At 43.3% G+C, this 25613-nt stretch overlaps 1 protein-coding gene across 11 annotated transcripts in view; it reads left to right on the top strand.

Annotated features, from left to right (window-relative positions):
• NEBL (nebulette) overlaps positions 1–25613 on the top strand; it is a 146203-nt gene that overhangs the window by 90097 nt on the left and 30493 nt on the right. For 9 of the 11 annotated variants that reach the window (XM_088654304.1, XM_088654301.1, XM_088654300.1 and 6 more), the window contains exons 5-9: positions 4348–4458; positions 11625–11726; positions 12768–12869; positions 17918–18025; positions 18354–18458. The exons of the other annotated variants lie outside the window; for them this stretch is intronic. In XM_088654304.1, the coding sequence (XP_088510430.1) occupies positions 4348–4458; positions 11625–11726; positions 12768–12869; positions 17918–18025; positions 18354–18458 (528 nt within the window). The remainder of the gene's footprint in view (positions 1–4347; positions 4459–11624; positions 11727–12767; positions 12870–17917; positions 18026–18353; positions 18459–25613) is intronic. 11 annotated transcript variants of the gene reach the window in all.

Raw genomic sequence — 25613 nt, 5'->3', positions numbered from 1 at the left:
AACAAGACTTTTCATACTCATTCCTTATTATATGTATGTTATTCAGGAAGAGCGACCTTAAAAATCTCAACCTAGAATAAATTGTTTTAAGAAAGGCAGTTATGATTTTTGCAAGGGAGAAAAACATTCGCTGTTAGCGATACTGCTTGAAATCTGAAGACATTTGAAAAATAGACTTTGATTTGTACACCTTAAGTATTCACAAGCAGGCGGAAACAGGAAATTGCAATCACGGTTGTGAGAAACAGATGTATAACAAACAGCTTATAACAATCTAGATCAGCACAGTAACAGGTAAATCTGTAATCAATACAGTCTCTTAAAATTGCTGGTTGCAAAGAGTTAAGAGTTTAAGTGAGCTTTCTATTGTGATAGCAGTAAATTACAGAATGTTTTTAAATAACATACTTAGTTTGATTTATAAATGAGATTAACATAACTTATCTGGCTGTCAATGCATTTCTTTTCTGGCCCTGTTCCAAAACAGCATAGCACACAGTTTTATATAGTACATCCCCCCCCCCCGCTGCTTCGGTGATACAACAGAACAGATACAATAAAAAACTGACTCTAAGATTAAAATAAAGTTTGTTAGTGTAGCTCTGTCTTGATGTTCCCTGTATAAAACATATTCCTAAAAAATTAAATAATGAAACTGCGATTAAAACATTTATTCTGAAACACACATCTTTAAGAGGACATACATAATATATATTAGATGTAGCATGAAAATGTAAAACCTGCAGACACATTTATTTCCCATTTGTAACATAAATCATTGCATTCTGCTGCAAAAGCTAGGGAAAGTGGAATAATTTCCTCTTGTCGGGTTTCCCAAAAACTATGCCTGCAAGGAAAATGAAAGGGGAGATGGTGGTTTTACAGCAGAGCTGAGATTTGTCCCTTCCCAAACCACCCTCATCTAGACTCGCATCTTCCAAAAGTGCACTGTTCGTGCACAGACAAGTTTGACATATGCTGGAGGGAATAAAATGATAATATTTATATTCTGCTCCCTCTTGCTTTCCTTGCTCTTTTTCTCTATATTTATTGTGGCTCCAGTGTCCTCCATGACTTACAGTACTGTCACAGAAGATGGAAAGAACATTATATTGCTTAGTGCCAAATTTGATGTTTGTTTGTTTGTTTTTAAAAAACGTTGCTTGTGACCAAGAGCCAGGGGTAGGGGAAGCCATGACCTCCATACCCGCTGCCCAGGATTACGCCCCAAGGAGGTCACTTTGGTGCTGCTAACACAGCTGTTTGACTTGGAGATGCACTCCATTGCCTCTCAAGTCAGATGGATGCCAGCAACAACAACCAACAATATTACAGAGAAATACCTCTTTTAATCTCCCAAATTTGCCTCGTTATTTGGCCAGTGTGCATACCCATTAGCTATACCTTCAAGTTTGGCAACATCTACAAATTTTATGATCACCTCACCCCATTTCCTTTACCCAAGTCTTTTATTAAGAAGTTAACACAACACTGGGTCCAGGACAGAACCCTGCCGCAGCCTACTTGCCACATTTCTCCAGGAACAATTGAGAAATACACTTTCGGTATGGCCTGCCAACTAACTACAGATCTTCCCAAGAGTCTAGCTAACATTTTAGCAGCTTAGTCACTACTAAGTTGACCCTAATAGACTATGTGGGAAGAGAATAGCAGAGAGCCAAAAACAGATTGCTGAGAGAAAGCAGAAGACCTTCTCCCTATAAAAATAATTAGGAAGAGAAAAGGTAATCAGCTGTAGCAAAACAGCAGAGGGGTCAAGGAAGATGAGGATATGTACGAGATCATCAAATGTGGCACTGAAGAGATTAATCAGCAATTAGCCTAACTCGCATTACTGTTTATTCATTAGAAGAAGTAAACAAATTTCTGAGCACCAAAATAGCTGTGAGGATTCTAGCTGACTTGCGTATAAAAAAGAGATTTTGCAAACCAACATTTCTTCCTTCAAGAGAATTACTGGGCACCCATTTTCTATGGTTTTTTTTTTGTTATGTCTGTATACTGTCAAAACAGTATCAGAATAAATATCATATTTTGGAGCATTGTGATATGGTAGTTAACAGATAGTTAGGTCCTTTGTTTTTCTGGAAAACAAGGAAACAGATTTCCAGGTTTCCTGCTCTCCTCAAAGTATTTTAAAAATATCACAATGAAAGACAAACTGCTTGAAATAAATGAATGAGGAAATGATGGGGGGAAAACCAGGACAAAGGTTTTGATTCACATACATTCCATCACTTTGACAGAAAATTCCAAGGCTTGTTCCTTATCGGGGAAACAAAATGACCCAAGGAAAATAGAAAATTAGAGCATGTCAACAGACTGTTCAATTTTCTTCTTTATAGCTAACATTTCTTCAAGCTCTTGGCAAATATGCTTGAAGTAATGTTGCTGAATATGATGAATTGTGAAAATCCTATGTTCTACATTCAAGATTGAAGAAAGAGTGGTGGCATAGCTGTATAATCCATTTTTGGAATAAACAGAACTTTCAACTTTCTTGAATATGTATTAAATATTATGGCATACCAACTAATTAAAAGCACATATTCACATCTATAAATGTTGGCTCAGTAAAACTGATTGGACACAGCCAGCTTTCAGTTTGGATTCAAAATGAGATTGGGGTGAATCTGAACCACTTTATGAAGTTCTTGAGCTATGTGCTAAATTAAAGTTCAGGAATAAGATCCCATTAAAGCTCATTCCTTCGCAATATCGTAAGTTCTGTTTGCAATTTCTCAATAGTATTGTTTATCTTTCTGCACCCATCCATGAAATTCTTTACAGTGGCCTTGGCCAAGTCTGAAATTAATTATGTGGACCCAGCAGTTTTGATATCAAAACTGTGGGGCTCTTACGGATGTGCATTATTTTGAAAATAAACAGCTAGAACCTTTGCTGTATGGAGATTTTAAAAAGTCAATATTTAAAACGATGGTCCTCAGAATCTCACATTTGTTTTGTTCGGGCATTATCTTTGTGTAGTGAAGTGAGAAATCAGACCCTCCTTTTACTGATCTGCTGTAAACTTGCTTGCTTTAATCTGCATTGATCTTTACCAGTTGCAAATCCTTTTTTGGCTAATATGTTTTCAAATCTTCTTGCAATCTTTGCTATTAGGTTACATACCACTTGAGTGCCTGTATTCCAAGAGCTCATTGTAAAATGCCTGTTGATTGAGGACCATATTGCCAAGAATAGAAACCTAGTTGGTTTGAATCCAAAGCTTCCCTTTTTCCAACAGGAGGAGGAAAACTTTGGATCTAACCTGGTGTAGTGTTTTTGTGCACACGCACACGCACACACACCCACACACCATTTCAGTTCACTGTATCTGATCTCTTATATGCAGCCAATTCTATGAAAGGTATATAGATAAATGTAATAGCCAAAGTAATAAAAACACAGTATTTCAGCCTTACGTTAGAAAACAACATGGACAACTCTGCCTGGGGCAAGAAACAATCTGCGTGCTTTGGTCCCTTTTCAAAGCCCACTGCAGTCTTTTGCATGCATTGGGTTCAGTGAAGATGACTGAAGAGATTTTGGAACGTATCTTCTTGGTTTGAAGTTTTTGTGGTTTCTGTCCTGCCTTAAGGATACAGATGCTTCCAATGGTGACTTCTAAGTAAAAGCAAAGGGCAATACCCAAACATAAAAACTAATCAGTGTCCTTCCCACAGGGTATCTGGCTTCAATGTATCCCAACAGTTTATTCTGGTATTTCAAAGGACAGTTAAATTGCTTTTTGTCTTGCCTTTCAGTTTTTCAATGAAAAATTTAATATTCTTATTTTGACTTCTTTTATTCAGTGAGTACTAGTCAGCTTGGGTGTGGACTTGGGTTTAAATGTCTACTTTTATCTGCAAGCATGCAGTCTTTGACTACAGTGGCACCTCGACTTACGAATTTCTCGACATCCGAACGAAAACCATGGTGGTTTTAGATAGGGGTTTTTCAACTTATGAATTTTTCTGTTTCCAATGGCGATTTTCGACTTACGAATTTTTCGACCTATGAAGGTGCCTTCGGAACGGATTAAATTTGTAAGTCGAGGCACCACTGTACATCACTCTGCTACACATTTTGATACCTAATTGTAAAATGTAGATTATAGTTTGCTTCTTCACAAATTGTCAAGGCAAATGAGATATTTTATATAGATTGATGAGAGAGAGAGAGTCTGGTTCTTTGCATCTTCATAGTTTAGTTCTATGAAAAGGCATGACAGGGGAAAATAAAAATGGTGTAAGAAAAGAAACCCTGATTAACCTTCCTTCATATCCTGCATGATACGTATCATATAAAATGTACCATTTACAGGTTCTCTACAAGCAAAAACATGATGCTGAAAAGGGTACGTCAAGTTATGCGCATATGAAGGAGCCTCCAGATGTTAAGCATGCCATGGAAGTCAGTAAACACCAAAGTAATGTGAGTATTTTCTGCTATTAATCTGCGATGCTCCTGTGTTTGCCTGAAATGAAATGTAGCTTTGATATTTGGGAGAAATCATGGTTTGAGAATTTAATCATACAACGATTTAAGGGAAATATTTGCTAGTTATAGGAAGTACTTTGTATGAAAACCGTGAGTGAGATCCAACCTAGTTCAAGAAGGCATTCATTTGTGCAGCAGAGCATCTCTTTCCCCCTCCGGTACAGATATTGGTGATACATAGGAAAAGGAATCATGGAATAAAGGATGAGAGATTTGCTCTTCCACCTGAGACTCCACACCACGCCCCATCATCACATTCAGGATTCAAAGGGATCAATTATGATCGCTGGCACTATGGGAGGCTGCATCTCCTGACTTAAGAGAGAAACAGGAGAGGGGCAGAGAGGCTAAGGAGGGAGGGAGGGAGGGAGGGAGGGAGACAAGGACATTGGAATAGACCAGTGGCCAGCAAACTTTTTCAGCAGGGGACCGGACCACTGTCCCTCAGACCTGGGGACAACAATGACTATATTTTTTGGGGAAAAAATATAATGAATTCCTGTGCCCCACAAATAACCCAGAGATGCATTTTAAATAAAAGGACACATTCTACTCATGTAAAAACACCAGGCAGGCCCCACAAATAACCCAGAGATGCATTTTAAATAAAAGGACACATTCTACTCATGTAAAAACACCAGGCAGGCCCCACAAATAACCCAGAGATGCATTTTAAATAAAAGGACACATTCTACTCATGTAAAAACACCAGGCAGGCCCCACAAATAACCCAGAGATGCATTTTAAATAAAAGCACACATTCTACTCGTGTAAAAACATGCTGATTCCTGGACCGTCCGCGGGCTGGATTTAGAAGGCGATTGGGCCGGATCCTGCCCTTAGTTGGGCTACCCATGGAGTAGACACAAGCAGGTTATTTGTGTGTTGTGGGTGGTTTTTGTGAATGTGTTTGTTCTTTTAGCAAGACGCAGGGAGTAAGAGGAATGGATAGACTGTGAGTGACATTCAGTTCACAGGGCTTCATGGCAACAAGGGAAAGACTGGAGAAAACTAAAACAATGTCTCAGGACAAACTGCAAGTGGCTGCACACAAAGGGTGGCACCGGGAAAGGAAAACAGAAAAAGAGAGCGTAAAAGTTATGAAGGAATTAGAAGTTGGAAAAAAAGGCCTGAGGAAAGAAGGGAGCTTGATATGAACATAACCCCTTTGATGAAGGCAGGAAAGCGAACTGGATTCTGGGAGCTGCCTACTTCCGTTAAGTTGTCTTTCATTCCTTTGACCACCGATGATCTTTGACCAGCAGCACAGAACTACCTTTCAGATAGGAATAAATGATTCTGCACCAACCTTATGAGGGAAAAAGCAAGACTGATGTAGAAAGGGGTCCCCAAATTGTGAAAGCAAAATTATCACCTTCTCAATACATGTTAGAACTCCATCCAACATTTAGACTGCGCCTATATACTACACCAGAAATGGCTTGTGAAATAGTGTGGCTTTGGTTGTTTGCCATGTAGCATTAAGAAAAAATGTGTGGTTCTTTAGATCATAGTGGGCTCTGTTACACAAAAGAAATCTCCAAATTTAAGAATGTTTACTCAACCCCAAGATTATTTTTGCAGCTGATAAATAGAGGCAATATAAAATCAGAACAAAATAAAAGGCAATCCTGATATCTGCTTTTGCACTTAACAAAACAGAAAGTACGCTGAATATTTTCAGCTATGCAACAAGCATCAGTATTAACAGATTATTTGCAAAAAGAATTGTATAGCTTCTCCAGTTCCATAGCTTTGTCATGCAATGGGAAACAAGTATACCAATTTATACCTATTGTTTTCCATTTACTTGGTTCCTTTACGTACTTGGTTAATTTTCTTACTCTTGAAGAGTTGACTTAATGTTTAAATTTGGGATTTCTAGTTTTGTAAAAATAAAGTTACAGTATTTGTGATTCACATGAGGCTGCATGTTCAGCTCTGAATATGAAAGTTTGTCATTGGAATGTAAAAAAAAAAAAGCATCCACCCTCCTGGAATTTAAGTGTAAATTATTATTTTTGCTTTAATGAGCTTTGTTTTAAATATTAAACCTATTGTAGACATAGGAGGACAAAACCTTTCTTATCTACCAGCAGTGTTATGTGTCAGTATAGGAGCAGAATGCCTATTTACCTACAGTGCTCTAATTAATTCCAACCTTTACACATAGAGTTTACAATTAATAGGATTAGGACAAGTTAAGATTATTTGCTCAGACATATACTTAAGTGTGTGAAATGGGAAATTTCCTTTTACAGATGAAGACTGTCATCTTCTAAAAATATCATTGCACTCCCAGTTTGAAATCGTCTAGTGCGTCATGACTTCATGCCACCTTGAACAGAATTCACACTGAGCTTCACAGTCGGCTGAAGTTGTATAATAGGAAAATAAATACTGTCAAATTTCCCAGGCTTATAACTTAGGGGATGGACATTTTAATGATCTTAGCATCTATAGCAAGCAAAACGATTCCCCAAATTATGGCAATTACATTTCTGACCCCCAATAAATATACCGGTAGTTACAAAATTATTTTAGTTGGTATGCTATGTTTACCTGAAAGCTTGTTCTGCAATATGTGATTAATTTTCTGGTTATAGAATATTAAGTCTGTCATTTTATACTCACGTAGGAGCAAATCCCATTGAGCTAAGTGAATCTCACTCCTAAATAGTTATGCATAGGATTGTGTTGCTAATGTTTTAGCAGGATCTAAAGATCTGATTAGCTAACCTCATATCCTCAAAAGGGCTTCCCTTATGTTTCATCAGTAGATGGCAAACCATCACTAAAGACTCAGCTATACAGCTGCAAATATAACGTTTTAAGTCCATTATACAAATGTGACACTAGATGGCGATGGTGAGCTAATGGCAAATTCAATATATTTTTTTAAAAAAACTTTTTTAAAAAAGCATTTTCACAGCATTTTTAAAATATGTGTCTAGTTTCCACCTGAAATTATTTTCAAAGTCATTCTGGCATTCAGATTATGGAAGTGAAGAACAATTGTCCCACTATTAGGGACTTTAGGCAATGTGAGAAGCACGGGGGTGGAACCTGTAGCCCTCCTGATGTTGTTGAACTTTGCCTTGCCATATGATCAGGAATGCATTCTAGCAACATCTGGATGGCCACACAATGCCTAGAACAGGGGTGGCCAATGTACCTTGCATTGTCACAGTTGAGCATCTCCAGATAGGTGAAATTGGACAAGGGAAGGGATGTGGAAGGAGTAGGAGTAGGAACGACCTAGTTTGGGTGCATGGTAGTATTGTTACTGATACTGCCTATGGAAACTGATGTGATGTTGGCTGCATTTTATTTAGATGTTTAGAAAGTTGATGTGAGTTTTAATCTGTTTTTACTCAATTGTTGTTTTAACTTTTCAGATGCCTTACTAATTTTTCTTAGTGATTTCATCTTCTTTGTAAACAGCTTTGAGGTTTTTTTTGTTTTTTGTTTTACAATCAAGCGCTGCTTGATTTATTTATTTTTTGAAATAAATAAATGAAATAAATTTACTAGAGCAGAATGGCAACAATATATTCATCACCAGTTTATAGACTACGGTAAATAGGAGACAGGCTTACTCAGTAATAAGATCAGGGCTGTGCATATTATTATTATTATTATTATTATTATTATTATTATTATTATTATTATTATTATCCCGCCCATCTGGCTGGGTTTCCCCAGCCACTCTGGGCAGCTTCCAATAAAATATTAAAATACAATGGTCTGTTAAACATTAAAAGCTTCCCTAAACATACTGGTGAAATATTACAGGAACCTTAACTAGAAATGGAAAACCTTAGTCTTACCCTTCCATGTATTTATTTACTATTTGCAGCTATTAATTGCTTATTCACTAGGTCCCCGAGTCCATCACAGCTATATGTGACTATGAAGAATCTCCTGCTGTTTCAGTGCCATTTCCCCTTCTAATTTTTTTTAGAAGTGATTGCAGCCAATCAGGGACCATGTAGTTAAGTGTGATGCCACTGGACCATGTAGCCCAGTGCTCCCCAACCTTTTTATCGCCGCGGACCAGTCAACGTTTGATAATTTTACTGTGGCCTGCTGAGGGGGGGCATTGATTGTTTCGTGGCCCGCCGAGGGGGGGGACGTTGATTATTTATATTTTATTTATATTGTTTTGATTTAATAATTTTAATTTAATTGAATTTAATGTTCCTTGGGCGGCCCGGTACCAATTGATCCACGGACCGTTACCGGTCCGTGGCCCGGGGGTTGAGGACCACTGATGTAGCCAGTGCCACTGAAGGCAAATGAAGCTGCATTGCCCTCATACAGGAGGGGTGTTAACAGGAAGGACTGCTTCTGCTCTGTGCTCCCTGTCTTGTAGGACCTTACTGTGAGACAAGTGATGGCAGGAAATGGAAATTTCAGGGATCGTTGGCCATGGCCTAGTTGCCTTAGCAAGAGGCTGTCACGGTCCGGTCAGCGGGCGTCAGGACCAGAGGCAAGATGGTGGTGAAGAAGCAGGAACAGGTGCAGGGCTGAGGGTCCAGCAGCATGCAGTTGCAGGGTCAAGGAGCAAGGCAGAGACGAAGGTCCACGGGGCAAGAAGCAAGGCGAAGGCTCAAGGAACAAGAAGCAAGGCGAAGGCTCAAGGAACAAGAAGCAAGGCGAAGGTCCACGGGTCGAGGAGCAAGGCGAAGGCAAAGCAAAGGTCCAAGGAGCAAGGATCAAGGCGCTGGCAAGGCAAGGGTCCACGGAGCAAGGATCAAGACGTCGGCAAGGCAAGGGTCCACGGAGCAAGGATCAAGGCATCGGCAAGGCAAGGGTCCACGGAGCAAGGATCAAGGCATCGGCAAGGCAAGGGTCCACGGAGCAAGGATCAAGGCATCGGCAAGGCAAGGGTCCACGGAGCAAGGATCAAGACGTCCGCAAGGCAAGGGTCCACGGAGCAAGTATCAAGGCATCGGCAAGGCAAGGGTCCAAGGAGCAAGGATCAAGAGGCCAGATGCAACCAGGCAAGGATAGTGTTGCTGTGGCCAAGAGCTGAAGGGAAATGCTGGGCTTTTATCCCTCCCAGCTCCTGCCACCAGGTGCAGTGAGATAACAAGTGGCCTCACCTGAGAGACTACTCCTTGCCTCTCCAGCACAAGCTGAGGTCTTCACCTGTGTGGCCACTCCTTGCTTCTCCAGCACAAGCTGAGGCAGGCCCCAGTCCTGCAAAGCACTACAGGCCCCAGAGCCTGACTCCTGCCCATACTCCTGACAGAGGCACATGTTTAGTTTCCTGACACCTGCCTCCACACCAGGTGCACAGGCACCTTGTGCAAAATCGTGAGAAGGAATAGCAAGTTTCACAGTAAGCTGCAGCGTTTGTGAACAGCATATTTGTCTTGGCAGGGGCCTAGTCGTGATAATTCACAGACTGGGAAATGCGTAGCCTTCTGCAGCCTATGTTCTGCTGCTACATAACATTAGTAATATCAATGGGGTATGGCAACATACAAACTATATACAGTATTGCAGACATTTGCAAAATGTTTGATGTCTCTGTCTCACTCCAACATAAATATATCTTTGACTGGGTGCCAGAAGAGTAATAATTTATGAGAGGAAAAGTATTGCGCTAGACCTTACATCAAACTTGATTGGTGAAATAACTGTCTGATTTCTCTACTGTCTCCTCACTGTGAAATTAACCACACTTCCTTATTTCATTTACTATGTGACTGTCACTTGGGAACAATAAGGTACAAAATTGCTGCAGCATTCGCCACAAGATTCTGTGCATTTTTCGCTGTGTCTGAGCTGACAGTTCAGTCCTTGCTGCTGTTTTGAGCGCATATGCTGGGCTTTAATTTGCAATTTACATGGATGATGGGGTCCTTTTCAGAAACCTGTTCCTGCTGCCTTTACGGTATTCACTTCACCTCATGTGGTCATTAGGGTGAACAGCATATAATTAGCTAAATCTATGTAATGCTCTGAATTGCAAGAACCTGGATGCACTTCTGGTTTTATTCATTTAAAAAATGTTTTCAATGTTTTGCATGACAGTAGTGAATAAGATGAGTTAATTTTTTACAAAGAATACTAGGAAATTATTTTAGCAGTATCACTTAGACCTTTTTTTGGTAAAAAGTAATGTATTAAATTAAAAATGTTGAACATCATCAAGCGACTAACATACAGAAGCAGTCAGATTTTTTAAAAAAATCTGTTTGTCTATCTACTTATTTAATGTATGTTCCACCCTTCCTCCTAAAGGAGCCCTGGGTGGCAAACATATCAGTGATTAAAACAATACAATTAAGAACATGTAAAAACAATTTCACACATATATAAAAGAACAAAGCTGTTAAAGCAATATGGACAGAAGCTGAAAATTCATGTTAATTTGGGAAGACTATTTGTTATAAAATTGTGATTTGGTTTTTTTATTAATAAAAAATACATCCAGTAATATGGTACTTCCAATGTTCTTGTTGGCATGAAAGTTTAGAATTTGAAGGCAAAATACAGTAATTTGTTTTTCAGATAAGGAAGAGATATTAGGAAAGGAATCGTGAGTGGGAGAAGCTGTATTCAGCTTGTAGCCTGCCTCCATCAACATTTGGTAGGGTACATTCTGGAAGAGCTGAAGATCCCTTTAAAGGCCACTCCATGCAGAGTTTGTAATAGTAATCTAGTCTGGATGTGACTAACAGGATTGAATCACTGTTACTAGATCAAACCTGATCAGCTTTTGTTACAGCACAATATTTTGCCCCAACCTGTAAATCCCAACCAGCTTTGTCTGAAAGGAAAGATAATCTTCAGATATCAATTAGATATGTTTGGGAAAACAAATGAAAAATAAAAGACTTCCCCTCATAATACACGTTCCATAATATACATGCTGATATACTAGCATTTCCATTTTGGTCTTTCAAATAGGACTCAGTTTCTCATTTTGTTTATGATATAGGCTGTTATTAGGTTTTATTTTGCCTTTATCCTGGCAATCTATCAGGTGGTGTTTGCTAAATATATAGGGCAGCTAATATGTTAACATTACTACATTTATAGCTGACCTGCTAAATCATATATTTAATGAGTCTTTTATTTTACAGGTTTCATATAAAAAAGATCTCCAGGACACTCACAGATATACTGATGTTTCAAATCGACGAGACATAATGATGGCAACCCAGTTAACAAAGATAATAAGCAATGTATGAAATTAAATTTCTTTGTAATTTATAGAAAATGTTGATAACTTAAAATTTATTTTTATTATGGACAGAGCTACTAAAGTTATACAAAGTTACGATAAATTCTAGATTGCCTTCAGACCAATAACCTAAGTACCCCAAAGGGGGCAATTTTCAGTAATTGATCCTTTCCCCCATCTTCTTATGTTCCTAGGTGCATAAACATGAAAAAAAATCCCATCTAGCACTCACTATTATCAGCAGCCAAGCTTTCTAAAAACCCTTAACCTGCTGCCTCAATTTTTCTAGCATTCATCCCACCCCCAGTTCCTTTCTTCCAAAATTTTGGATTGGCCAATTAAAGAATGCCACCATGCAGCCTCAAATATCCACCTGGTTTTCATTCTTGAAGTACCAAAGTTGCATCAGAAGGTTTAAAGGATAGATTCTCTGTCTGCAGTTCTAGCATATAAGGTATCCTGTCTATCAGTCTCTGACCTTTCCCCCTTCCATGCTTCCTTGACCTGCACACCTGTTGGTGGGTTCACTCTCCTATAGAATTTCATGCAACCTCCCCTCCCCACCCCTGGTATGCAGACTTCCACTATATTTTACTCATTGCAGTCTTTATTGACTTTAATAGGATTGTATTTCTGTAATTTAGAGTGGAATCTGACCTATTATATATTTTTTAAGAAGGCGGCCACCTGCATTTTCAGTTCAGCTTTGCTGGAAATTGCAAATCCCCGAAAATATCCGGGAATCAGCATTTCTTATGTTTAAGCTGAACCCTTGATCAAACTGGAGGATTTTTTTTTTAAAAAAAATGCAGCATATTGTTTCTCAAATAAAATAAATGCTACATTTGTTGAATCAGGAGAAGCCTGGGAATTGCTGATTAGAGTGTTAGCAAAAGTGGTGTCAACAAAGGTCACCAAAGATACTTGCTATACTGTTTCTTTTGAGACTTACATTTCCCCTGACAAAACTGAAAGGGTGGGGGGAACTCTCAAAATAAAATTATGCCTGGCGTGCACATACTTTTCTTTTTATTACTTGAAGGCTGAATATGCGAAAGGAAGGCGAGAAATGAGTAAGGAACCAACTGTCCTCGGAAGACCAGACTTCAACCATGCAAAAGAGGTTTCCAAATATTTAAGCCAAGTAAGATTTTCTTAGCTTTCAGACAATGACTCAATTGAGATATCTGATTCCCAGGAGTGCAATCAAATGCTTCACTTTTCTAATTGCAAACTATCTATAATTGCATGAAAACGTCAAGATAAGGTTTCCACAACTCTTTCCCATAGAATTGCTGTGATTGGTATACATTAAATATTTTGAGAGATCTATAGCCGAAAGTCCACAAGTGGATGAGGAAATTTGCCGTCGGTCACAGTTAGTTTGGTGGTAGGATTAATACATTTTGATGTCACTGGCCAAATATATAGTCATTGGGGCTGGACGGTGGTGTTTGATTTTTGTTTCAAAGTCTTTTGAAAGCGGAGATTTTCTTTTGCCACACAAAAGCCTGTTTTATAAAAATAAAAAAATAATTTCAGCCCATTCAGAGAGCAAACCACATGAACTCGGTGGAGCCATAAGACACAGATGCATTATGTCATTCTGCTTGATGTCAAGGTGTCACTAAAGACTAAGATAGGATTGCAATTGATGCAAATGAATGTCACAGAGCCCTGGAAAACAGCAGTTTCCCCCCCCCCTCGCTGCATCTGTGCAGTCCTCGTGTTCTAGGGACGAAAGGAGCCAAGTGATCTGTAAAGGCATACTGGTGTATTAAGAAGAGAATAGTGTTTATAGGCATAGGTGATTTTAAGCCACTACTTTTTCACACAAAAAGGGAACAAGCCATCCTTACTGGTCCTATTTTCCACCCAAAGAACAGTTTATGGGAACACGATTGGGACGTAAAAATATAGCTACGGTACATCTGCTACTTTATTATTTTTTTAATATAATTTTTATTCATTTTATGATTTTCTCATCAAACAATAATTTCAATTTACATCACCATCCAATCTGTCCATGCTCTGCCGAGCCTAAGACTCCCCCCCCCCTTCAACAAGCTTTCTATTACCAATCTATATCTCACATTTATAACTTAAAACTGTAAAGTCCACGTCGTAGGAATTATTTCAGTCCTGCTAGTGTCTTCAAATTTTTACAATGATATTTACTCCAGTCTCTCTGGAATTTTGTCCTCCTGGTTCCTGACTCTGCAAGTCAGTTTTGCCAATTCTGCATAGTCCATCATTTTTGTCTGCCACTCCGCAATCGTTGGTGTTTCCTATAATTTCCACTTTGGGGCTAATAAAGTTCTTGCCACAACTGTGGCATACAAAAATAGTCTTTGGTCTACTTTCGCAATTTCTTCCCCCATCAACCCCAACAAAAATGCTTCTGCTTTTTTGGGGAAAGTATATTTGAACATCTTTTTAAGTTCATTGTAGATCAATTCCCAAAATGATTTTACCTTATCACAAGTCCACCACATATGGTAAAGTCCCTTCCGCCGTAGGAGGAGGGGAGATTGTGGGCACCACGAAGCCTACACGTGGTGGGGGAATGGTTGCCATTCCCCCCCCCCCAGCCCATTGACCGGCTCCCGGCCGCGGTGCTCCCTTGGCGCATCCAATCAGGACGCACCAGGGGGCGTGGCTCGCTGATTTAAGCAAGTGCGCGGCAATGAGTCTGCCTCTTTTCTCTTGCAGGACCCCCAGCTGCTGCGTTTTCCCGCCCACCCTCCCACTAGGCAGGTCTCTCCTTCCAATATTACTATGGACCTCAGTTGGTCGCCGTTGAGGGGCCTGGTAGGAATTTTCCCACTTGGCAAATTGGCTCTGGCCTGGTGGTTTTCGCCTATCCGAAGCCGTGGTAGGTGAGGGCCTAAGGCACGCCTCTAGTGGTGGCCCCGGGGTGAGTTCCTAGTTGATGTGCATCGCAGGGCTCACCCAATGGTGGTTAACCCTTCACAGACTGCCAGCAGAGCGGGCTGGAGTCGGATATAGTCGGTTAGATCCAATGCCTAAGCCAATACCTCTCTACATCCGTAATCAATAAAGTTGTGGCCTTTTAACGCCCATTAACCTTATGCAATGTCTCCTGTGTCTTCATTTACTCCGGGGAGGGTTCGGGGTATCGCCACACAAAAATCTCCATCCTTCTCTTTGTATTTCCAACACATTCTATTATTCATCCTGTACATTTTAGCCAGTTTTACTGGTGTCAAATACCATCTATACATCATTTTATTACATTTTCTTTTAATGCCACACAAGCTGTAAATTTTAAATTTTCATTCCACAGTTTTAACCACGTGTCGTATTCAATATTATACCCAAAATCTATTGCCCTGGTACATCTGCTACTAAAAAAAAAGGAGTTAATTAGGCCATGTGTGGGAAAAAATTAAGATCTGCTTTATGATACCTGTAAGCTAAATCATATAATTAAAATATCATTTACTTTAATCATACATGCTGGTCGAAAGCAGCAAGGTTATATATTTCCTCTTTCTTTTTAGAGCCCCAGTAATAAGGTTTTGCGTGAATAATCCCATTATCTTATTAAATAATTTGCTCTTTGTTAATAATCCTTTAAAATAGTAATTTATATCTTACACTCAATCAGTGTGGTATTAATTATTTGAGGGGTAATTATAAGAGCTTGGATCACGTGCTAAGGTATTGTATTACTGTAGAAAATGCAGGGAATTTTTGCCACATTTGGCCCAGGACATTTCATGCAGGAACAGCTACACTGAGAAGCATCTATTGCAGGACCCCAAGTAGTGTTGTGCTGCAGCAGCTGTCGTGACATTACGATGGATCCTGGGGCACTTTTTTTAAACCCTGTGCAATCTTCCCTGGCAATCATTTGCTTGTTTTGGTTATGTAGGTGGGGCCAGCTCTTGCTTTTATGCCTCAGAGACCATGTTATTTATTATCCTCTCTCAGGTTATATTCTCAGCTGGTACTTGTGAGAAATGATGCTTCCAGACAAAATTCCAGACATATTTATGCTCTACTTTATTTGATATCCTGGAAACCCTTTGGTTGTTTTCAGCTTCTTAGTATAAATATATTGTTTGTTACAGGGATAAGAAAATGTTTTATCGTGTTTAAAAACCTGTTTCATTTACAAGGATAACTTTCAAATGTGCAATGCCTAGTGCCTGGCCTTTATTTTTTTAAAAAACCCTTTTGGGGTGGTAAATAGAACAGCAGGTGCTATTGTTCACTTATGAAACCTAATACTTATTGAAAGTGCTTGCGGCTTAGGAAAGCTGCCTTATAGCTTTAAAAGATACACTTTCCCCAGCTGTGTATGGGATTTGTGCAAGTTTAGCAAGAAATTTGTTTGTCTTAGCATTCATCACGGTTGTTTTTGTTTTCTTCCTGCTTCTTTCTGAGCCATGTCTTAATTATATATATGATATATGTTGTCTTAAATTAATCTCGGTCCCTTAAAAGAAAACATGCTTCACGTATAATCATCACATTAAATAAGCATCTTGATACTCAAATAAAACGATTATTGTGAGACACTCTTTTGGAAAGGACTGTAGCTCAGAGATAGAGTATATACTTTGCACGCAAAAGGCCCTGTGTTCAATCTTTGGCATGTGAGGTAGAGCTAGGAAATACCCCACCTGAAGCTCTGCAGAACAGCTGCCAACAGCTGTTGACACTGTTGGACCAGTGGTCTGACTCAGAATAAGGCAGCGTCCGATTTCCTTTCTATGCTCTTAAGAAAGGAAGACAATGCAGTAAATGATCAGGATTTTTGTAAAGGAAAGACATACTTCTTTTGAGACACGTGCCTTTGCTTCCCATCCAAATAGCTTATAAAGTTAGCCTTTATAATTAAAATTGAGGGGGGAAAAACCTCCCCAGTTCTCTAAAGTAGTTTGGCAATGAAATGCGCAGCTTAGGAAGCTCCTGGCAATTCTGCTCTTCAAAAGTTGTGGTTTTTTTTTAAAAAAGCCTGACATGCACCTGAGAGTGTGGTATAGATGTCTTCCATTAGAAACAAGCTTTTGACTACATTTAACACCAGGCTGATTCACCTTTCTCCTGTGCTCTGCAACCAAAATTTTTATTCTACTCTATAAACCACATCATATCTTGCTCTTGCTGTTTTTATTTTGAGTTTGAAAGTTTACCATCGTCATGTGTTGTTTTCACTTGTCCTCTTTTTCCAAGGCTGGGACTAGGTAGATCTGCCATTGACAATAGCAACCTTACATTAGAATCCTAGAATCATAGAGTTGGAAGAGACCACAAGGGCCATCCAGTCCAAGCCTCTGCTTAAAGACCTCCAAAGAAGGAGACTCCACCACACTCATTGGTAGCAAATTCCACTGCCGAACAGCTCTTACTGTCAGGAAGTTCTTCCTAATGTTTAGGTGGAATCTTCTTTCTTGTAGTTTGAATCCATTGCTCCGTGTCCGCTTCTCTGGAGCAGCAGAAAACAATCTTTCTCCCTCCTCTATATGACATCCTTTTATATATTTGAACAAGGCTATCATTTCCCCCCTTAACCTTCTCTTCTCCAGGATAAACATACCTAGCTCCCTAAGCCGTTCCTCATAAGGCATCGTTTCCAGGCCTTTGACCATTTTGGTTGCCCTCTTCTGAACACGTTCCAGCTTGTCAGTATCCTTCTTGAACTGTGGTGCCCAGAACTGGACAGAGTACTCCAGGTGAGGTCTGACCAGAGCAGAATACAGTGGTAAGAGCAGAATACAGTGGTATTATGGTACATTATGTTTTCGTTGGAAAGATTAAGTGATAAAAGGTCTGTGACACTGTGAAGTTGTTGCACTTCAGTGCTGCTGCTGGTAGGAGCAGAGAAGCTTACAGCACCATGACGTAACGGTATGGATGTTGTATCAGCAGGTATTACTGAGGAGAGATGGAGGGTTCCTGTTTTTCGTGGCAGCCTTCTATCTGCTGCATCATCTAGTTCCAGCTTCGCTTCCTTTTATGAAGCAGGGATCAGGCGAAGATGCTCCAGAAACCTGGATAAGCCTATGACCCTGTACCATACCCTCTGTGTTTATTGAACTGGCCTGTAATTATATAACTGATGGTTTGCGATAAGCTATGAATAGAAAATGCCAATGCTAAGCTATTCTGAAATCTGCACTTATGCACTATTGCAACCTATGTGATTTGTTTGTTTCTCAGGCAAAATACAAAGAACAGTTTAATAAGGATATGAAGAATTACTGCTACAATCCTCTTGAAAGTGCTTCTTTCAAGCAAGCACAACTTGCCTCTATCTTGGCAAGTGACGTAAGTAGGGCTGTTTTTGGCACTCTTTTTATTGTTGCGTTTTTGTGTGGAAGTTGCTTGGTGGGCATATTATTTTCTTATTAGAATCTATATTTGGAAAGGTCTCTTTTCAAAGGGTTAAACTTCCCCCTATAATAGAATATGCATTGTGGCCCTCTTTTTGTCAGACCGTAGTAAATGAGTGCCACCTAATGGCAGATAGAAAACATGGCAGGCAAACGTGGAAAAGAATAACTTTTTTCCCCTGCAGTGAAAATGAAAGCATGCATTTCTGTCCCATGCTCTGGTTTGTTTGTTTCTAACCAAATGGGTATTCTTCACCTTGCAGGTGAAATACAAAAAAGACCTAGAAAGCCTTCATGAGCCAGCATCTGCCTTTCCAAACCTGTTGCAGTTAGAGCATGCCTTGAATGCCAGCAAAATAACTAGCCAGGTAAGTTGACTTTCTTGTGATTAAATCATTTGGATAATGGTTTTAAAATGCAAATGGTTCAGAGCAGTCAAAAAAAAAATCCTTCCAGTAGCACCTTAGAGACCAACTAAGTTTGTCATTGGTATGAGCTTTCGTGTGCATGTACACTTCTTCAGATACACTGAAACAGAAGAATTGCTCATCTTCTAACATTGTGTATGCCATCAAATGCCAACAGTGCCCTTCAACTCCCTATATTGGACAAACAGGACAAACCCTACGCCAAAGGATAAATGGACGTAAATCCGACATCAGGAATCACAAGAGAGAGAAACCAGTAGGAGAACACTTCAATCTCCCAGGACATTCTATACAAGATCTCAAAGTAGCTGTCTTATTACAGTAAAATTTCAGAAACAGACTGGAAAGAGAAGTTGCTGAATTGCAACTCATTACCAAGCTTAAAACCATGGAGAGACCTGGTCTGAATAAGGACATTGGATTCTTTTCTCATCATAAAACTTTCTTATGTCATCTCACCCCTTGCTTTTTCCTGCAAGACCAATTGCAGTCATTAACAGTCGTTAACAGTCGTCAACAGGTTACCACTCCTATCAGCCAATCACCCATTCCCACCACCCTTCTGAGTAATACCCCTCCCCACCCTCTCACTATATATAAGGATCTGGTGACTTCTGTTTCAGTGTATCTGAAGAAGTGTGCATGCACATGAAAGCTCATACCTATGACAAACTTAGTTGGTCTCTAAGGTGCTACTGGAAGCAATTTTTTTTATTCTTTGTTTCGACTACGTCAGACCAACCTACCTGTAACTGGTTCAGAGCAGGTAATTGTTGTGTTATGTTCCATTTAACTTAATGAACCCTTCATCTGAAGGAGCATGTGCAATGGTTGGGGCTACTACTTCTGGATCCACTGCTGTTGCTTGAGGTTCAGGTGGCCTCAGGGGCATATAGTGCCTTCCTTCAGCTTTGGCTGGTGGCTCACTTGTGCCCCTACGTGGACAAGAATAGCCTAACCTCTGTTGTCTGTGCTCTGGTAACCTCTAGGGTAGAGTACTGCAACACATTATACATGGGGCTGCCTCTGAAGACAGTTCAGATAACTTCAGCTGGTGCAGAATTCAGCAGCCAGGTTGCTCACTGGGGCAAGTTGGTTTGAGCATATTACACCAACCCTGCCCTGATTGCCCTGGCTGCTGATTAGTTTGTGGACCTGATTCAAAGTGCTAGTTTTGACCTATGAAGCCTTAAATGGCTCAGGGCTGCAATATCTCGAGGACCACCCCCCCTCATATGAACTGACCCAGACCCTGTGATCACCTTCTGAGGATCTTCTTTGTTTGCCTCCTACATGAGAGGTCTGGAGGGTGGCAACACAGAAACGGGCCTTTTCTGTGGTGGCTCCCCATTTGTGGAATGCTTTTGCCAGGGAGGCCCGCCTGGCACATTCCTTACATATCTTTAGGTGCCAGGTGAAAACTTTCCTCTTCCCCCAGGCCTTTGGCTGATTAATATGCTCACATGTTATGTATTTTTATGTTTTTATATTATAAATCTGTCCTGTGAACCTTGGATGAAGGGTGGTATAGAAATTTAATAAGTAGTATATATAAAAAATCATAATTACATGTTCTTAAAAAACAAAGCCCAATTTTGTATGCAGGCAGCTGTCATCTGGAATGGCATTCATGGGATGAAAAATGGGAAGCAAGGGTTTGCAATCTTAAATTAATCTCTTACCATAGAGGAGATTTGGTGTTTGTTTTTATAGAGTAAACTGTCCTGTGATTCTCTGATGAAGGGCAGTAGAGAATTTTAATTAATATGAATGATACTGATACTAATAATGTCTGAGTTACCAGCATTCTGTGGCCAGGAGTTCTTGAGACACACCAACGTCTCAAAATCGGGGGGATGTTTCAAACCTAATTCTAACCATTGAGGAATCCAATCTTTATGAATTCTGATTCAAACAGAAGTGTGGGTCTCAGTGCACTTAACTTTTGGATTTCATACTGTCACAGTGGCCGGAGTGGACTACTTCAGAGTAACGACGCTACGCAGCTCTGCATTTTATTCTTTTATTGGTGCTGCGTATTTACAGTGCTGAAGTCATTGCTATTTACACGGAGTGATGTGATCAGTCGGTTTCAGAACCTCCTAATGGCTTTTGGCGCGTCTTTCTCCAACACAAAAGCTTTGGCAGACCCATCCTCTTTCCCCTCCTCTTCCTGCGTAGTTCTGGAGTTGGGGGGATGGGTCTCCCCCCCTTATTCGCCCCTTCCTGTCCCACCTGGGACCCTGGCTCCTCTACCTTGCCTGAGCCTCGGACACGACTTCCTGCTTCCCCACTGGAATCGGAACTCTCTCTGCTTTCCCCTGTGCTCGGTGATTGGCTTGAACTCAGGAGGGGAGGGACTTCGCGATATCCCCTGTCCCTCACATCCACCCCCCTCCCAAGCTCTCCTTCACCCCTCCCCAGGTCCCCCCCAGGTGTCGGTGACGACTGGAAGCCTAAGAACTGAGTGCTTTCCGAGCCCGTTGGTGTGAACACCTCCCCCCAGTCCTGCAAGCCCCCCCCTTCCGCCTGGGAGGATGGGAATCCCAAAAAGTCCGTGGCGTCAGAGCTGGTGGGGGTAAAAATGTTCTGCCAATCTGCTCCTTCCTCTGACTGGGTGGATCTCGGTGATACCCATACCTCATCCTCTGGTTCCTCAAACTCCGCTTCCCAGCGCCATGATGAACTGCTCTCCCGTGCTTCCTCCCCCTCCCCCTCCCTTTCCATGTGCCAGGGCTTGGGTCTATGGGGAAAGAGGGCGTGAAATTCTTCTACCAGGAATTCCTCCTGTATCTGAGTGGCTGGGACCCATTCATTCTGGGACGGTGGAGCATCCTCCCATGCCATGAGGTACTCCAGTCCCCCCACCCCCCACCTTGAATCCAGGATGGCCGTGGCCTCATTGAGTTGCTCCCTGCCTTCCCTCTCCCCCCCTCCCTCAGGGGTTTGTTCGCTGTCTCGGAGCCTGCTGCTTTCCCTGTACGGCGACAGCAGCGATCTATGAAACACAGGGTGCACCCTCATGTCCTCTGGCAGTGCCAGCCTGTATGCCACCGGGTTGACCTGTTGCGTGACCGTGAAGGGGCCCAACCTTCTGGGCGCCAGCTTTTTGCATCGCCCTCTGGTGGGAAGGCCCTCCGAGGACAACCAAACTTTGTCCCCCACCCTAATGACCTCCCCCGGTCGCCTGTGGCGATCTGCCCCCTTCTTGTACACTTCCTTGGCTCTCTCCAAGTGTTCTCTGAGCTGCTGGTGCACCGTCTCCAGTTCCTCTGCCCAATCCTCAGCCTGTGGGCCCTCCTCCTCCTCCTCCCCCTCCCTCTCTGGGAAAGATCTGAGGTCACGCCCGTAATTGGCCTTAAAGGGCGACACCCCTGTGGAGACGTGCACCGCATTGTTGTAGGCAAATTCTGCCAGTGGCAGGCGATCCACCCAGTCCGTTTGCCGCTGGCTGACGTAGCATCTCAGGTACTGCTGCAGAATGGCGTTGACCCTCTCCGCCTGTCCATTGGTCTGCGGGTGTCTAGCCGTCGACAAGCTGACCTCCACCTGCAGGAGGTTCATGAGCCGCCGCCAGAACCTGGAAACAAATTGGCGGCCACGATCCGAAATAACCCTTAAAGGTAATCCATGCAGTCTGAATACGTGATCCACAAACAGTTTGGCTGTCTCTTCTGCAGAGACCGCCCTGGCACACGGTATAAAGTGGCACATTTTGGACATGAGGTCCACCACCACCAACACTGCGGTCTTGCCCCTGGACGACGGCAGGTCTGTGATGAAGTCCATGGACACTACTTCCCACGGCCTGTGCGGTGTGGCTAAGGGCTCCAGCAAACCTGCTGGTGGCGCTCTGACCACCTTTGCCCGCTGGCAGGTGTCACAGCCCCTTACATAATCCCTCACATCCTCCCGCACCCCTGGCCACCAGAAGTGTCTCATGACTAGGTGAGTGGTTTTGTCCCTCCCAAAATGACCCGCAGTTGGGTTGTCGTGCATCTGCTTGAGGACCTTACGTCTAAGCTGGGTGGTGGGCAGGTACAGTGCACCCTTGTAGAAAAGCAGCCCCCTGCGTTCTGCAAAGTCTTTTGCCTGCTCCCCCCCCCTTCTCAGTTCTCTGAAGATGCGGTTGGCAAATTCATCCGCTGCCGTCAGTGCTGTGAGTTCCGCCTCGCTCACCACTGCTGCTCCGCAGGACCATGCTGACGGGGGGAAAATGTGCCTGGGTGCCGGTGGCGCCTCCTCCTCCATGTACTCTGGCTTGCGGGATAGGGCATCCGCCCTGACATTCTGCTCTCCCGGGATGTAGTGTATGGAGAAGTTGAAGTTCGAGAAGAACTCTGCCCACCGTATCTGCCGCTGGTTGAGCACCCTGGCAGTTCTCCAGAACTCCAGGTTCTTGTGGTCTGTGCACACCTGGATGGGGTGCTTGGCGCCCACCAGGAAGTGTCTCCAGTGCTGGAACGCAGCGTGGATCGCAAGAAGTTCCCGATCAAACACCGTGTAGTTTCGCTCTGGCTGGGTCAACTTCCTGGAGAAGAAGGCACAGGGTCTCCACTCTCTGTTGGCGTCCAGTTGCAACAAAATGGCGCCCACAGCTTTATCAGAAGCATCTGTCTCCACGCGTAGGGGCGCGTCCTGAACCACGTGGAACAGGTTCTGGTCTGAGGCGAACACCCTCTTGAGGCTTTCAAACGCTGCTTGCGCCTCTGGTGTCCACCTGAACTTCTGCTTGCCTCTCAGGCAGTCAGTGATGGGAGCCGTAACGCGAGAGAAGTTCTTGATGAACTTCCTGTAGAAGTTGGCGAAGCCTAGTAGGCGTTGGGCATCTTTGCGCGTCCTGGGGCTGTGCCAGTCCAGGATGGCCTGCACCTTGTCCTTGTCCATTGCCAGCCCCTTGTCTGACAGCTTGTAGCCCAGGAAGTCCACCTCCTTGGTGTGAAACTTGCACTTCTCCAGCTTCACATACAGGTGGTTCTCCTTCAGGCGCTGCAACACCTCCCTGACATCTTTCACATGCTGCACTGGGTCATCGGAATAGATAAGGATGTCATCCAGGAAGACCAAGCATTTCCTGAAGAGGAGGGACCCCAGGACGTGGTGCATGAAGGCCTGGAAGCATGCTGAGCCCCCTTGCAACCCGAAGGGCATCACCAGATATTCAAAAGAGCCCAGAGGCGTGAACATCGTGGTTTTCCATTCATCGCCTTCCCGGATCCTGATCAAGTTGTACGCCCCCCTCAGGTCTAGCTTGGTGAAAATTTTGCCCCTGCGTGCCGCTGTCAGGAGATCATCCACTCTGGGCATGGGGAAAGCCACTGGCTCTGTTACTGAATTCAGCCGTCTAAAATCCACCACAAGACGGCGCTGTTGCGTGTCTTTCTTGTCTACCCAGAAGACTGGGCTGCCCCCTGCTGCCTTGCTTTCTCTGATGAACCCCCGCTTGAGGTTCTTGTCGATGAAAGCGCGCAGATCCTCCAGTTCCTGGTCTGACATGGCGTACAGCTTGGCTGGGGGTATCGTTGCCCCCGGCACCAGGTTGATCTGGCAGTCAAAAGGCCTGTGGGGGGGTAGGTGGTCGGACTCCGCTTCGCTGAAGACCTCCTGCAGGTCCCAGTACGGCTTGGGTATCGCCTCACCCCCTTTGATGTGCATGGTGGCCACCGTGGCTATCGGAGGCCCCTCCCCTGGTTGGTGCTGCATGCAATGTTCCAGGCAAAAGTCCGATCCAAAAGTGATGCATCTCTGGTGCCAACTGATGGAGGGGTCGTGGCGCGCCAGCCAGCTCATGCCCAAGACGATGGGGGGGTCTGAGATGGTTGTGACGTTGAATGCCAGTGTCTCTGAGTGCCTTCCCACCGTCATTCTCATGGGGGGGGTTTGATGAGTGATGGCCCCTCCCAGCAGCTCTCTGCCGTCAATGGTTGCCACGTGCAGGGGAAAATCCAGCTGCAGAAGCTGGATCTGGTGCTCTTCTGCAAAGTTCCTCGAGAAGAAGTTGGCTGAGGCACCACTGTCAATTAGGGCGAGGACCGTCAGGGGATAGCCATTTGGGAGCGTGAGCGTCACTTCTAGAACCACTCCTGCTCTGGGAGGGGTGGGCTGGCTCTGCTCCTCTCTGTGCGGGTGGGTGGGCTGGGGCTGTTGTCTGCTGACTGTGCCTGGCTGCTGCCCCTTGTCTCCTGCAGCCAGGCTTTCCCGTTTCCCTGCTGTGGTGCTGCGTCAGTGGGGGAGGGCACAACCGTTCCCGCCTTTCCTTGCCACTCCCTGCGATGTGGGCAGTCTCTGACGAGATGCTGGGGGGAGTTGCAGAGAAAGCAATTCCCACCCCTTCCCTCCTTGCGTCTTGGCGCCGCTGGGGTTTGAAAAGCCCCCGCGCGCGCGCTATCAATCTGCATGGGTTCCTGGTCCTGACTGGCCCCAGGCGTGGCTTGAAAGGGTTGTTGGGGGAGTGGCTTCTCCTGCGACCGTGGGAACCAAGCCCGCTTTGCGCGCGTTGCTTGCTTGTCGCTCCACCGGGATTCCTGTCTCACCCCCACCGCCAGAGCCGCTTTGCTCAGCTGATCCATATTACTGGGCTTTGGACCTCTCGAGAGCTCATCCTTCACCTCCTCATGCAACCCCAAGTAGAACGCCGCTTGCATTGGGGGTGACTCTAGTTCCCACCCCAATCTGTGCACCAGCATGGTGAATTTCGCCCAATACGCGCGAACTGTCATATTTCCTTGGCGTAAATTATGAAGTTCCTCCTTAGTCTGGTCCATATGACTATCGGACGAATACATCGTTTTCAAACCTTCTAGAAATAGTTTGACATTCTTCATGCAAGGATTCTTTGTTGCGATTAACGGTCTTAGCCACTCCCTGGCTGCCCCGGTAAGGTGCTCCACAATAAACGCTACCCTGTGCTCATCATCAGGGAACTCAGCGTGGTGCAGCTCAAGAGCATACACAATCTCAGTCTCAAAGCCCTGATATTCCCTCGGGTCTCCATTGAACTTGCTTACTAGCGTCCCGGCTCTCCTTCCTGGCAGCACTTGGACTTGGGGTGCCCCTCCCGCCTTGTTTTTCTCTGCATCCAGCTTGTTTTGGAGG

The sequence above is a fragment of the Zootoca vivipara genome, chromosome 11, assembly GCF_965207765.1.
Source record: "Zootoca vivipara chromosome 11, rZooViv2.hap1.1, whole genome shotgun sequence".
Lineage (NCBI taxonomy): Eukaryota > Metazoa > Chordata > Lepidosauria > Squamata > Lacertidae > Zootoca > Zootoca vivipara.
This window is presented reverse-complemented; position numbering and strand designations above follow the sequence as displayed.